This window comes from Prionailurus viverrinus, chromosome X (assembly GCF_022837055.1).
Source record: "Prionailurus viverrinus isolate Anna chromosome X, UM_Priviv_1.0, whole genome shotgun sequence".
NCBI classification, from domain to species: Eukaryota; Metazoa; Chordata; class Mammalia; order Carnivora; family Felidae; genus Prionailurus; species Prionailurus viverrinus.
Window position 1 is genome coordinate 69,529,834 of NC_062579.1, and position 16,181 is coordinate 69,546,014.

Below are 16,181 nucleotides of genomic sequence, written 5' to 3' on the forward strand. Positions count from 1 at the left end.
TGCTACAAAGGGTCATATTTCATTCTTTCGCATTGCCATGTAGTACTCCATTGTGTATATGAACCACAATTTCTTTCTCCATTCATCAGTTGATGGACATTTAGGCTCTTTCCATAATTTGGCTATTGTTGAGAGTGCTGCTATAAACATTGGGGTACAAGTGCCCCTATGCATCAGCACTCCTGTATTTCTTGGGTAAATTCCTAGCAGTGCTACTGCTGGGTCATAGGGTAGGTCTATTTTTAATTGTCTGAGGAACCTCCACACTGTTTTCCAGAGTGGCTGCACCAATTTGCATTCCCACCAATAGTGCAAGATGGTTCCCGTTTCTCCACATCCTCGCCAGCATTTATAGTCTCCTGATTTGTTCATTTTGGCCACTCTGACTGGCGTGAGGTGATATCTGAGTGTGGTTTTGATTTGTATTTCCCTGATGAGAAGCGACGTTGAGCATCTTTTCATGTGCCTGTTGGCCATCTGGATGTCTTCTTTAGAGAAGTGTCTATTCATGTTTTCTGTCCATTTCTTCACTGGATTATTTGTTTTTCAGGTGTGGAGTTTGGTCAGCTCTTTATAGATTTTGGATACTAGCCCTTTGTCCGATATGCCATTTGCAAATATCTTTTCCCATTCCGTTGGTTGCCTTTTAGTTTTGTTGGTTGTTTCCTTTGCTGTGCAGAAGCTTTTTATCTTCATAAGGTCCCAGTAATTCATTGTTGCTTTTAATTCCCTTGCCTTTGGGGATGTGTCAAGTAAGAAATTGCTATGACTGAGGTCAGGGAGGTCTTTTCCTGCTTTCTCCTCTAGGGTTTTGATGGTTTCCTGTCTCACATTCAGGTCCTTTATCCATTTTGAGTTTATTTTTGTGAATGGTGTGAGAAAGTGGTCTAGTTTCAACCTTCTGCACGTTGGTGTCCAGTTCTCCCAGCACCATTTGTTAAAGAGACTGTCCTTTTTCCATTGGCTATTCTTTCCTGCTTTGTCAAAGATTAGTTGGCCATACGTTTGTGGGTCTAGTTCTGGGGTTTCTATTCTATTCCATTGGTCTATGTGTCTGTTTTTGTGCCAGTACCATGCTGTCTAGATGATGACAGCTTTGGAGTAGAGGCTAAAGTCTCGGATTGTGATGCCTCCTGCTTTGGTCATCTTCAAAATTCCTTTGGCTATTCGGGGCCTTTTGTGGTTCCATATGAATTTTAGGATTGCTTATTCTAGTTTCGAGAAGAATGCTGGTGCAATTTTGATTGGGATTGCATTGAATGTGTAGATAGCTTTGGGTAGTATTGACATTTTGACAATATTTATTCTTCCAATCCACGCGTATGGAATGTTTTTCCATTTCTTTATTTCTTCTTCAATTTCCTTCATAAGCTTTCTATAGTTTTCAGCATACAGATCTTTTACATCTTTGATTAGATTTATCCCTAGGTATTTTATGCTTCTTGGTGCAATTGTGAATGGGATTAGTTTCTTTATTTGTCTTTCTATTGCTTCATTATTAGTGTATAAGAATGCAACTAATTTCTGTACATTGATTTTGTATCCTGCAACTTTGCTAAATTCATGTATCAGTTCTAGCAGACTTCTGGTGGAGTCTTTCGGATTTTTCATGTATAAAATCATGTCATATGCAAAAAATGAAAGTTAACTTCATCTTTGCCAATTTTGATGCCTTTGAATCCTTTTGTTGTCTGATCGCTGATGCCAGAACTTCCAACACTATGTTAAACAACGACAGCCTTTAATTTGAAGTCTAGTTCGCCTGACATAAATATGGTTATTCCAGCTTTCTTTTGACTTCCAGTATCATGATAAATAGTTATCAATCCCCTCACTGTCAATCTGAAGGTGTCCTCAGGTCTAAAATGAGTCTCTTGGGGCACCTGGATGGCGCTGTGGGTTAAGAGTCCGACTTCAGCCAGGTCACGATCTCGCAGTCCGTGAATTCGAGCCCTGCGTCGGGCTCTGGGCTGATGGCTCGGAGCCTGGAGCCTGTTTCCAATTCTGTGTCTCCCTCTCTCTCCGCCCCTCCCCCGTTCATGCTCTGTCTCTCTCTGTCCCAAAAATAAATAAAAAACGTTGAAGAAAAAATAAAAAAAAAGATATTCCTTTAAAAAAAATAAAATGAGTCTCTAGTAGACAGCAAATAGATGTGTCTTGTTTTTTAATCAATTCTGATATCCTATGTCTTTTGCTTGCAGCATTTAATCCATTTGCATTCAGTGTTACTATTGGAACATATCAGTTTAGAATCATTGTGATGTCTGTAGGTTTCATGCCTGCAGTGATGTCTCTGGTTCTTTGTGGTTCTTGCAACATTTCACTCACAGAATCCCCCTTAGGATATCTTGTAGGGCTGGTTTAGTGGTGATGAATTCCTTCAGTTTTTGTTTGTTTGGGAAGACCTTTATCTTTTCTTCTGTTCTGAATAACAGACTTGCTGGATAAAGGATTCTCGGCTGCAATTTCTTTTCTGTTTGTCACATTAAAGATTTCCTGCCATTCCTTCCTTGCCTGCCAAGTTTCAGTAGATAGTTCTGCCACTAGTCTTATCGGTCTCCTTTTATATGGTAGAGCATGTTTATCCCTAGCTGCTTTCAGAATCTTTTCTTTATCCTTGTATTTTGCCAGTTTCACTATGATATATCGTGCAGAAGATCGATTCAAGTTACGTCTGAAGGAAGTCCTCTGTGCCTCTTGGATTTCAATGCCTTTTTCCTTCCCCAGATCAGGGAAGTTTTCAGCTATGATTTGTTCAAGTACACCTTCAGCCCCTTTCTCTTTCTCTTCTTTTTCAGGAATTCCTGTGATATGGATATTGTTCCGTTTGACTGCATCTCTTAGTTCTCTAATTCTCCCCTCATACTCCTGGATTTTTTTTATCCCTCTTTTTCTCAGCTTCTTCTTTTTTCATAATTTAATCTTCCAATTCATCTATTCTCTTCTCTGCCTCTTCAATCTGAGCTGCGGTCACCTACATTTTATTTTGCACCTCATTTATGGCATTTTTTAACTCATCATGACGATTTCTTAGTCTCTTGATCTCTGTACCAATAGATTCTCTGCTGTCCTCTATACTTTTTTCAAGCCCAGCGATTAATTTTATGACTTTTGTTTTAAATTCTTGTTCCATCATATTGTTTAAATTGTTTTTGATCAATTCGTTAACTGTCGCTACTTCCTGGAATTTGTTTTGAGGAGATTTCTTCTGTTTCGTCATTTTGGATAGTCCCTAGACTATCCAACTGTGGGGCATTTCTGCTGTGCTGTCTGGATTAACTTGTGTTGGTAGGCGGGGCTGCAGTCAGACCTGATGTCTGTCCCAGCCCACCACTGGGGCCACCTTCAGAGTGGTATGTACCTTATCTTCCCCTCTCCCAGGGGCAGGACTCATTGTGGATTGGTGTGGCCCCTGTCTGGGCTATCTGCACACTGCCAGGGTTGTTGTGCTGGTTTGATGGGATCTGGCATATTAGATGGGGAGCATCTTCAATGTGCACAGGGGTGGGAGGGGCAGGCTCAGCTTGCTTTGCTGTTGGTGGTCCCCTGCAGCACTGGAGGGAAGCAGACCAGTTGGAAGCATGGATCCACAGAAGCACAGCATTGGGTGTTTGCGTGGTGCAATCAAGTTGGGTGACTGGAACTGGTTCCCTTTGGGATTTTGGCTGGGGGATGGGAGAGGGAGATGGCGCTGGCCAGCGCCTTTGTTCCCCACCGAGCTGAGGTCTGTCTTCTGGGGCTCAACAACTCTCCCTCCTGGTGTCCTCTTGCCCCCCCCCCCCGCCCCCACTCTCTCAGTAGATCTGTTTACTTTTAACCTTCCCGATGTTCAGTCCTGCTGGCTGTCAGAACTCACGGAGTCTGGGCCCTCCACTTTTGCAAGGGGCTCTGTCTTGTCCGGGGGGCTGCCCCTCTACTGCCCTGGCTCCTTCCCACTAGTCCGTGTAGCACATACCGCCTCACTGCCCTTCCACATCCTCTGTGGGTCTCTTGTCTATACTTGGCTCTGGAGAGTCCATTCTGCTAGTCTTCTGGTGGTTTTCTGGGTTATTTAGGCAGGTATGGGTGGAATCTCAGTGATCAGATGGACGACATGAGCCTAGCGTCCTCCTATGCTGCCATCTTCCCCTAAAACCTCTGTCTATAGAGCTTATTTTAGGGTACTACTCTTTTAGAGATCTCAGAACTTCTCTATTGTGATCTTTCGTTTATCTCATTTTCTTTTTTTTTTTTTAATATGAAATTTATTGTCAAATTGGTTTCCATACAACACCCCATGGTCCTTTCAGCAGGTGCCCTCCTCAATGCCCATCACCCACTTTCAACTAGACTACAACCTCCATAAAGGAAGAATGCATGTTTATTTTGCTTTTGATTGTATTCCTAGTGCTCAGCACTGAACAGGTGCATAATAGGTGCTCAAATATTTATTCAGTTGAACCAAACGTGGTTTTCTGTGTCATGTTGCCTCTGTCCTTGTTAGCAAACAAGTTAAACCTACATAAATAATTGACCCTTCATTTTTATTTCGATGGCCAACTTACACATTTCAAAAAGAACATAGTAAAATTTTGTGACTTTTTTAGGTGGTGGTGAGACTTTTGAATTACATACAATTTAGTTGTCCAATTTCTGTGTGAGAGTAATTACACGGTTTTTATAAATCATTGTATTACCATGTAATAGCCATAGGAGTTGAATCTTTATATCTTGCTGTTTTTGTTAATTTCTGTCTGAGAAAATTAAAACTTAATTTTCTTACAATAATGACTCTTGCATTTCAATCAGAACTTCAGCATTAGAATTTATACATAAATCAGCCATTTCTCTTTTTCTTAAGGGGTTGAGACTCTGGAGTGATACTTTTATGATTATACAATACTCTTATAATACTATACTACGTTATATTTAATATAAGTGATCACAAATGAAGTTTAATAAACTCTAATTGCTTGACTAATGCAGAAGCTTATTGCTTTTCTAGAGTTGATTTTAATGAAAATATATGGTCGCTATACTCATTGGTGCAATATGCCCTCATCGTAATGATTCTTATAATTCGATTTGCATAGTAAAAGCTTACTAAAATGACTTTAATCAGTGCTTGTAATTCATGGGTGTGACTCTAATAAAGTTTCTTTTTTGACCACTTTTGTTTTTCTGTTTAAAAAAATTTAACTCGACAGTAGTGCTATAGTTCATACACAAGAGTAAAATCTAAAATGTCTGCTTACATCTCATGTGTGAGAGAGATAGATGTAAATTACATTCAGATAATATTTGAGACTTTGTCCCTGTAGAAGGTCCTCATAAATGTAAAAAAAATGAGGATAATAAATCTTTAAATTTTTTTTTGTAATTGAGTATCGTTGACACACAATGTTACATTAGTGTCACATGTACAATATAGTGATTTAACTTCTTTATTTGTTATGTTATGTTCACCACAAGTATAGATGAAAATGTGTTTTAATACACCATGTAAAAATATTTTTTAAAGGTCAGTTTATGTAAAAATGACTGCTTAATCTTGTCAAGCAGCTCTTTACAGTTCCCTGAACTTTTTCTTTTGGTGGTGTTTTTTATTATTGCCAGCTCCTTTCCTATGTTTCTTTTTATTTATTTATTTTTTATTTAAAAAAATGTTTTTTTTCAACGTTTTTATTTATTTTTGGGACAGAGAGAGACAGAGCATGAACGGGGGAGGGGCAGAGAGAGAGGGAGACACAGAATCGGAAACAGGCTCCAGGCTCTGAGCCATCAGCCCAGAGCCCGACGCGGGGCTCGAACTCACGGACCGCGAGATCGTGACCTGGCTGAAGTCGGACGCTTAACCGACTGCGCCACCCAGGCGCCCCTATGTTTCTTTTTTGGCTGATACATAAAGACACTTGTTTGGCAGAAAAAAAATTATTTTCTTTAAAATTTTTTTGAGTTTTATTTATTTATTTTGAGAGAGAGAGAGAGAGAGAGAATGAGCAAGGGAGGGGCAGAGAGAGAGGGAGAGAGAGAATCAGTGTGGAGCCTGATGTGGGGCTCAAACTCACAAACTGAGACCATGACCTGAGCCCAAATCAAGAGTTGCAAGCTTCACTGACTGAGCCACCCAGGTGCCCTGAAAATAATTATTTTCTATTGAAGATAATTTAAATATAACATATCCAATAACCTATTTTATTATTTACTCTTCTGAAGGAGGATTTATATATTTATTTTTATTTTATGGGAATCAAATTTTTGTCATTTATACAAACATGTCTTTTTTTTAATTGAAGTATAATTAACATCAATGTTATATTCATTTTAGGTATACAATGTAGTGATTCAACAATTCTATACACCTGAATCCCTCCTTCCACCTTCCCTTGGTAACTATCAATTTATTCTCTATAGTTAAGAGTGTGTTTCTTGGTTTGTGTCTCTCTCTTTTTCCCTTTGATTATTTGCTTTGTTTCTTAAGTTACATATATGTGTGAATTCATATGGTATTTGTCCTTCTCTGGCTTATTTTGCTTAGCATTATACTCTAATTCCACCTATGTCATTGCAAAATGACAAGCTTTCATTCTTTTTTATGGCTAAGTAATATTCCAGGTGAGATATATATATATATATATATATATATATATATATATACACACACACACACACACACACATACACACATATCGTATATATATATATATATATATATATATATATATGTATATATATCACATCTTCTTTATCCACTGGGTGGACACTTGGCTGCTTCCATAATTTGGCTATTGTAAATAATGCTGGTATAAACATCAGGGTGCATGTATCACTTTGAATTTGCATTTTTATATGCTTTGTGTAAAACCCTAGTAGTGGAATTGCTGGATTGTAAGGTAGTTCTGTTTTTTAACGTTTTGAGGAACGTCCATATTTTCCATACTGTCTGCCCCAGTTTGCAGTCCTACCAACAGGGCACAATGATTCCTTTTTCTCTACATCCTCACTAACACTTGTTTCTTGAGTTTCTTATTTGGGCCATTCTGACAAGTGACAGGTGATATCTCATTGTAGTTTTTATTTGTGTTTCCCTGATGATGAGTTGATGGTGAACATCTTTCCATGTGTCTATTGCCCATCTGGGTGTCCTCTTTGGAGAAATGTCTGCTCATGACTTCTGTCCATTTTTAAATTGGATTGTTTATTGTTTGTATGTTTATTTGTATAAGTTTTTTATAATTTTGGATGCTAACCTTTTATTGGATGTATAATTTGCAAATATCTTTTCCCATTCAATAGGCTGTCTTTTAGTTTTGTTTATTGTTTCTTTTGCTGTGTAGAATCTTTTTATTTTGATGTTATCCCAATAGATTATATTTGCTTTTGTTTCCCTTGCCTCAGGAGACAGATCTAGTAAGAAGCTGCTACCACTGGTGTGAAAGTTTATGATTTCAGGTCTCACATTTAAAAAATATAGGGGCGCCTGGGTGTCTCAGTTGGTTGAGCTTCCGACTTCGGCTCAGGTCATGATCTCATGGTTTGTGAGTCAAGCCCTGCATCGGGCTCTGTGCTGCCAGCTCAGAGCCTGGAGCCTGCTTTACAGTCTGTGTCTCCCTCTCTCTCTGACCCTCATATGTTCATGCTCTGCCTCTCTCTGTCTCAAAAATAAATAAACATTAAAAAATTAAAAAAAAATATATATATATATTTTAATGTTCGTTTATTTTTGAGAGAGAGAACAAATGTGCGTGTGAGCAAGGGAAGGACAGAGAGAGAGGGAGACACAGAATCCAAAGCAGGCCTCAGGCTCTGAGCCATCAGCACAGCGCCAAATGTGGGGCCTGAATCCATGAACCACGAGATTATGACCTGAGATGAAGTCAGACACTTAACCAATTGAGCCACCCAGGCACCCCAGGTCTCACATTTAGATCCTTAACCTATATTGAGTTTCTTATTCTGTGTGTTGCAAGAAAGTGGTACAGTTTTATTCTTTCACCTGTAGCTATCCAGTGTTCATAGCACCATTTGTTGAAAAGACTATATTTTTCTCATTGGATAATCTTTCCTACTTTCTTGAAGATTAATTGGCTATATAGTTGCGAGTTCATTTTTGAGTTTTCTATTCTGTTCCATCCATCTTTGTATCTATTTTTGTGCCAGTACCATACTGTTTTGATTACTACAGCTTTGTATAACTTGAAGTCTGGAATCATGATACCTCTAGTTTTGTTTTTCTTTTTCAGGATTGCTTTGACTACTTGGGGTCCTTTGTGGTTGCATACAAATTTTAGGATTCTTCTAGTTCTGTGAAAAACGCTGTTGGTATTTGATAGGGATCGCATTGAATGTGTAGATTGCTTTGGGTAGTATAGACATTTTAACAATGTTTGTTCTTCCAATCCATGAGGATGGAAGTTTTTCCATTTCTTTGTGTCCTCTTGAATTTTTTCCATCAGCATTTTATAGTTTTCAGGGAACAGGTCATTCACCTCTTTGGTTAAGTTTATTTCTATGTATTTTATTATTTTTGATGCAACTCTAAATGGGATTGTTTTCTTACTTTCTCTTTCTGCAGCTTCATTTTTAGTGTATAGAAATGCTACAGATTTCTGTATATTGATTGTTTAATCCTGTAACCCTACTGAATTCATTTATCAGTTCTAGGATTTTTTTTTTTTTTTTGGTGAAGTGGGTTTTTGGGTTTTGGGATTTTTTGGTGGGTTTTCTACATATAGTATCATGTCATATGTAAATAGTGGAAGTTTTACTTCTTTCTTACCAATTTGGATCCCTTTTATTTCTTTTTTTGCTCTCTGATTGCTGTGGCTAGGACCTGTACTAGTATGTTTAATAAAAGTGGTAAGAAGAACTTCGTTGTCTTGTTGCTGACCTTAGGGGAAAAGCTCTCAGTTTTTCCCCACAGAGTATGATTTTAGCTGTTGGATTTTCATGGATGGTCTTTATTATTTTGAGGTATGTTTCCTCCAAACCTGCTTTGTTGTGGGTTTTTATCATGAATGGATGTTTTAGTTTTTCAAATGCTTTTTCTTCATCTATTGAAATCATCATATGGTTTTTATCCTTTTTCTTGTTGATGTGATGTAGTATGTTGATTGAGTTTTGAATATTGAACCATGCTTGAATCCTGGGAATAAATCCCACTTGATTGTGGTGAATTATTTTTTAAATGTATTGTTAGATTTGATTTGCTAGTATTTTGTTGTGGATTTTTGTACCTATGTTCATTAGGGATATTGGCCTATAGTTCTCTTTTTTAATGGTGTCTTTATCTGGTTTTGGTATCAGGGTAATGCTGGCCACATAGAATGAGTTGAGAAGTTGTCTTTCCTCTTCTATTTTTTTAGAATAATTTGAGAAGAATCAGTATTAATTCTAAGAATAGGTATTAATTCTTCTTTATATGTTTGGTAGAATTCACCTGTGAAGCCATCTGGTCTTGGACTTGGACATCTGTTTGTTGCAAGTTTTGTTTGATTACTGATTGAATTTCATTGCTGGTAATAGGCATGTTCAAATTTTCTATTTCTATTTCACTTTTGTTAGTTTATATGTTTCTAGGAATTTAATTGTTTCTTCTAGGTTGTTCATGTTGCTGGCATATTGTGTTTCATAATATTCTCTTATAACTATATTTTTGTGGTATTGTTTGTTATTTCTTCTGTCATTGGTGATTTTATTTATTTGAATACTTTCTCCCTTTTTCTTGATAAGACTGGCTAGAGGTTTACTAATTAATTTCTTCAAAGAACCAGCTCCTGGTTTCATTGATCTGTTCTATGGGTTTTTTTAGGTTCTATATCATTTATTTCTTCTCAAATCTTCATTAATTTCTTCCTTGTGCTGGTTTCAGGGTTTGTTTGTTGTTCTTTTTCTACCTCCTTCAGATGTAAGGTTAGGTTGTTTGAGATTTTTCTTGCTATAAACTTCTCTCTTAGAACTGCTTTTGCTTTATCCCCAAATTTTGGGACCATTGTGTTTTTACTTTGATTTGTTTCCATGTACGTTTTAATTTCTTCTTTGATTTCCTGGTTGACCCATTAATTGTTCAGTAGTATATTGTTTAAGTTCCACGTATTTGTGGCTTTCCAGATTTTCTCTTGTGGGCGATTTCTAGTTTCATAGCATTGTGGGCAGAAAAGATGTATGGTATGACTTAAATCCTGAATTTGTTAAGGCTTGTTTTATGGCCTATATGTTATCTATTCTGGAGAATGATCAGTGTGCCCTTGAGAAGAATGTGTATCCTGCTGTTTTAGAATGCAGTGCTCTAAATATATCTGTTATATCCATGTGGTTCAATGTGTCATTTAAAGCCATTGTTTCCTTGTTCATTTTTCTGCTTAGATGATTTGTCCGTTGATGTAAGTGGGGTATTTAAGTTCCCTATTATTATTGTGTTATTATTGATTCATTCCTTTATGTTTGTTATTAACTATTTAATATATTTGTGTGCTTCTAATGTTGAGGGTATAAATTTTTATAACTGTTATATATTCTTGTATAATTCCCTTTATTATTACATACTCTCTCTCCATCTTTGTCTCTTGTTAGTCTTTGTTTTAAAGTCTACCTTGTCTGATATAAATATTGCTACCGTGGCTTTCTTTTGATATTTTTTTGCATCATAGATGTTTTTCTATCCCCTCACTTTTGATCTGCAGATGTCTTTAGGTCTAAAATGAGTGTCTTATAGGCAGCGTATAGATGGGTCTTATTTTCATCCATTCTGACACCCTATGTCTGTTGATTGGAGCATTTAGTCTATTTACTTTCAAAGTAATTATTGATAGATATATATTTATTACCATTTTATTACTTGTTTTGTGTTTGTTTCTGAAGACTTTCTCTGATTCTTTATTGTATGTCTCTCTTTTATGGTTTGCTGATTTTTTTAGTGATATATTTGGAATTTTTCTCTTTATTCTTTGAATTTTTATTAGTTGTTTTTTAATGTATGGTTACCATTTTGTTTGTATATAATCTCTTCTTCATATGACAGTCTATATTAATTTGATGGTCATATAAGTTTGAAGCCATTCTTGTCCCCATGTTTTAGGTATATGGTGTCATATTTTATATCATTTTATTTTGTGGGGTCTTTAACTTTTTTTACAGAAAAATATATTTTTACTACTTTTGTATCTCATACCTTCATACTGTCACTTTTGGTTTCTCCTTTCCACTCAGAGTCCACTTTAGTATTTCTTACAGGGTTGGTTTAGTGGTCATGGACTCCTTCAGTGTTTGTTTGTCTGGGACACTTTATCTCTCCTCCTGTTCTGAATGATAGCCTGGCTCGATAGAGTATTCTTGGCTGCTGATTCAGCACTTTGAATATGCCATGCCCCTCCCTTTTGGTTTGCCAAGTTTCTGATGAAAAATCCCCTGCTATCCTTATGGGGCTTCCTTTTGTATGTTATGTCTTCTTTGGTCTTGCTGCTTTATAATTTTTTCTTTTTCGCTATATTTTGGCGATTTAAATACAATATATCTTGGTGTGGGTCAGCTTTTGTTGATTTTGATGGGATTTCCCTTAGTCTCCTGAATCTGGATATCTGTTTCCTTCCTCAGATTAGGGAAGTTTTCAGCTATTATTTCTTTTAATAAATTTTCTGCCCCCTTTTCTCTGTCTTCTCCTTCTGGGACTCCTGTACTATAAATGTTTTACATTTGATAGAGTCACTGTATTCCCTAAATCTATTCTCATTTTGCACAATTATTTTTTCTTGCTTTTGTGCAGCTTGGCTAGTTTTCATTACTCTGCTTTCTAGGTCATTAATTACTCCCTCTGCTTTTTCCAGCCTTCTCTTCATTCCATCAAGAATGTTTCTCAGTTCATTTATGCCTTTTATCTCTGTGTTATTCCTTATCTCTGTGTTATTTGTCTCACTCATGTCTTCCACTGTTTCCTCAAGCCAAGTGAGTACCCTTATGATCATTGCTTTACATACTCCATCAGGCATGTTACTTATATCTGTTTCACTTAGATCGCTGGCTGTGGTTTTGTCCTGTTCTTTCATATGGGATATATTTCTCTGTCTTCTCATTTTGTGTAAGTCTCTGTGTCTGTTTTTCTGTGTTAGGGAAGTCAGCTATGTCTCCTGTTCTTGTGGGTCATGGCGTTATGAAGAAGAGGTCCTGTAGTGGTTTTCCCTATTTCCCAGGGTCTGGCATTTTGGGCAGTGTCTTCTAGTGTGCTCTGTGTACTGTAATGTTTTTTCCTGGCCACTTTTTCCTTCAGGCCAGTCATCTGCAGAGACTTTCTTTGCCTTTTGTGAGCAATGTTTGGTCCCTGGACTGAATGTGGCCCATTTTGACTAGGTATGCTCTGGTCTACTTGTGAAATGAGACCTTTTCACTGCTGCCAAAACCAATACTGCAAATATCCCAAGTGGGTGGATGCAGTGTGAGAAGAGGTTTAGACTAGTCTCGATTCAGAGGTCCACAGCACTGCCACTGAGGCAAGTGAAAGTGGCACTTCCAGAATTGTGGTTCTACTGGGGTATGGAGAGTGGGGTTTGGTGTAAGCAAGTTAGGTAGCAAGTGTTGGCACAGCAATGTTTTCCACAGGTAGCCCTGTGCTTATGAAGAAAGGCAGCAGAGGGAAATGGCACCTGCCATTGCCGCCTCTCTGGGATGCATTCTGAAATGAGCAAATAAACTCCCCATATTGTGGCCTAGGTGCTCTTCAGATCACTGTTGCCATGCTGTTTGTCCATAGGTCTCTTTGCCTGCCTGCCTTCTCTCCAACAGCAGCCCTAATATCCTCTAGGCTCTATTGCAGCCAAGCCCATTGACCTTTACAATTCCAGGGTTTAAGCCCTGCTTCTTGTCAGAAGTCATGAAATTCAGCCCCTCTTACTTTCCAAGACAGTTTCTACAGGGATTTTATTTTCCCCTTGTGCTTCCCTGTATGTTAGTCTACCTCTCACTTTTCTCTGTGATTGCAGCTCCCTCCCTATTGCAGTGGGGAAGATGTTTCCCTCCCAAACTGTGTCTCTGCACTTCCTACCTTCTTCGATGTGGCCTTTTCTCTACCTTTAATTGTGGAGTTTGTTCTGTCAATTTTTTTATGTCAATTTCTGAGGTATTAGGTGATTTGATAGTTATCTAGTTGTTTTCTGGGATGAGGTGAGCCTAGGGTCCTCCTACTCCACTGCCATCTTCTAACCTTGGTGTTTCCATTTAAATAGGATGGACAGATTGGGTCTCACCGAGCAAAAAACTCCTTTTAAGGAGGGATTATGGAGTAATGGATATGGAAATATGGAAATCGAAAAGGGTATTCCAGGCAGCAGGAAGAGCCAGTGCATGTGTTTTATTGCATTATTGAAGAAGAGTAAGGTGGTCAGCATGACTGGAGCTGAGGGAATTAAAGGGACAGTAGCAAGAAATGAGGTTAGAGGGGTCTGAAGAGAGTACAGATCAGTAGGGCCTTGCAGGATTACATGTAAGATGTGTTGGGGAAGGACTTTGGGTGCCAGGGGAATGCTCTTTGATAAGATGCTTGACTCCCTGGATAAAGATGTGAAAAGACAGCTAAAGGGGGTGTCTGTGAATTTGAGAATACTATGAATTGTTTCAAGTCAGTAATTCAGTCCTAGTATTGTAGATCTTGATTATACTAACTGAAAAGTTGGTATGTTGACTGAAAGTTAGCATGCACTTGTAACCAGATAGATTTGTGGTCCTTGGACAGATCACTTAGCCTCTTTCAAGCTTCAGTTTCATCATTTGTAAAATGAAAAGTTTTGACCAGATTATCTTAAATTCTGCCCAACTTTAATAGTCTCTAATGCCATACTATGTGATTAAATATAGAAAAAAAATTAATAAAAAAAGTGAGAGTAGAAAATAAAACTCAAATTTCTTCCCATAAGAGAAGGTGGAAATATTACTAGCAATACTTTTTTTCTTGTTTCTGTACCCCATGATCAAACTGTCAACATACATTCAATTGAGATATATATTTAAAGCATTCTAGACATATTTAAACCTTAAGTTAGATAATTTGACAAAATTAAATCATATTTCACCTAATTTACATTCTCACTTTGAAGATACAGATGTGCATTTAATTTTGAGTTTATAACCCCAAAGAATGGAAAAAGAAGAAAAGCAGCAATTGCTTGAAGAATTGTCTAATATACTTACTAATAAGACAGGTGGACAGGTACATATCTGGAATGTGGCAGGGTAGTTGAGGTACTTTTGATTTGACATTTCTCACTCTGATTTTATATTATAGGTAATCCTGAAGCTTGCCATGGGGCATAAAAGTTTTCTTTAACCCAGAAGGAAAATTAAAGAGAAAATGCCACATACAGATAGTCCTGCTGTGGATTGATCTCTCTTAAAATGGCTTCAGTTCCCCCTTCTTTTTTCTCCTAGGCAATAAAGATTGATTGAGGTTTGTGTTAGCAGGATGTGATGACCTCATACAGAAATGTAAATGTGTAGTGTCCCTGAGGGAATCAATGAATTAAAAGTAGAAAAAAAAAAACTATACATATAATAGTGTATTTGTCCTAGTTGATCCAGAGAAAGATGATCCTTAAAAGCATTTGGTTGGTGGTATTTGAAGAACAATTTCAAGAGATCCTGAGACCAAATAATTCTCACTTAGTTAGAACTCATAATGAATTCTCCTTACTAGTGGGATGACCACAGATTACTTAGTAAAAAGGAATGTGAGCATGCACAACAACGTTGATGCATATCATTTAGCTTCTGTTATAAGAACTAAATGTACAGGGTGTGGCAGAAAGATTAATTTCAATTCCTAATAGACAATTAAAAAATATTTTTCCTTCCTAATCATAATTTTAATTAGCATTTCAACATATTTATGATATAATAATAACTGCCCTTCATGCTGATCATATGTTATTGTAAGATCTTGAATTATTTTCTAAATCATGGAAGATTACTAAGTTATTAAATATTACTTTCCTTTAATGTAATATTGCTTTATTACTTTAGTATTGCTGCACTGTAGTTCTCCAAATAGTGGTGCCCATTTTATTGTTTGGTAGTTTGTATTAACCACTGTATTAATTAGGATACACCATTTTCATTGCTTTTCAGCATTAGAAGTAGAAAATCCCATGCAAAAAACAAGTGTTGGAGTTTTTTAGAAATAGGTATATATTAACAGAATCAATGAATTCAATTTTATCTAGAATATTTATAAAGATGTCTTTTAAATATCAGAGTAACTGAGTTCTACACTCAGCTATTTGATTACTATTAAATGTGACATTTCTCCTTTTTTAAAAAATTTATTTTAAAAACATTGTCAATTCTAAAACTTTGAACAAACTTGAAAGGGGTTATGATTTTGCTATATCTTTTCTTATGTTTGAGCACTATGGTAATGGTATCTGATCCAAATCTGACTTTGGGATCTTAAGTCAAATCAGTCTTTAAAAGATATAGGTATCCCCCCTACAAATCTTCATTTTTAATCCTTAAATTTTTTTTTCTCCTTTTGTAAAGAATGTATATAGTTATATATTTAAACTTGCTAATTCTTTTCGATTAGTTATAGTTAATAAGTAAATAAGCATCATTCAATTATTTGTTTGATCTATGAATTTCTCTTATCTGACAGGTATTTTTTTCCTTTTGATTTTAATAGAACATTCAAATAAAAACTTTGGCAGATGATGTGGTAAGGTGGTTTTAGTAGCATGTTGTTATGTTACTTATGCATGTTGCCTTTTTACTAAAGTGGGTGGACATTAAAGCATTGATGTATGTAAGATATAAAATGTCTAGATGTTTACAAAGTATAGTAAAATGGACGATTCGTCAATAGAATGACTTTTCTTTTTTTGAAAAATCAGTATAAAGAATTATGAGAACTCAACAAGATTTTGATATCCTTAAACATACCTTAACCAAAATTTTAAAATCTCTATGTAAATCTAACCTGGAAAACACCTATTTTCTTTTCCTTTTTGATAGCCAAGTAAATTGTGAATAAGTAAAAGATTAATATTAATATTAGGGGAAATTAATTTAATATAGAAAGCTAAGTTTATTACTTTAGCTAGATACGTGCTATTAAATTTAAAATCCGCAAATATTTTGAGCTGAGGCTATCATAGTGAAACTTATTAAAATTTATGAGCATAACATTTAAATGTGCTCTTTCATAGCTAAACTTTAAAAAAATG

At 36.4% G+C, this 16,181-nt stretch overlaps 1 protein-coding gene across 5 annotated transcripts in view; it reads left to right on the plus strand.

The window, feature by feature from the left end:
* DIAPH2 (diaphanous related formin 2) overlaps positions 1-16,181 on the plus strand; it is a 984,211-nt gene that overhangs the window by 40,119 nt on the left and 927,911 nt on the right. For 4 of the 5 annotated variants that reach the window (XM_047843487.1, XM_047843489.1, XM_047843490.1 and 1 more), the window contains exon 2: positions 15,641-15,673. The exons of the other annotated variant lie outside the window; for it this stretch is intronic. In XM_047843487.1, the coding sequence (XP_047699443.1) occupies positions 15,641-15,673 (33 nt within the window). The remainder of the gene's footprint in view (positions 1-15,640; positions 15,674-16,181) is intronic. 5 annotated transcript variants of the gene reach the window in all.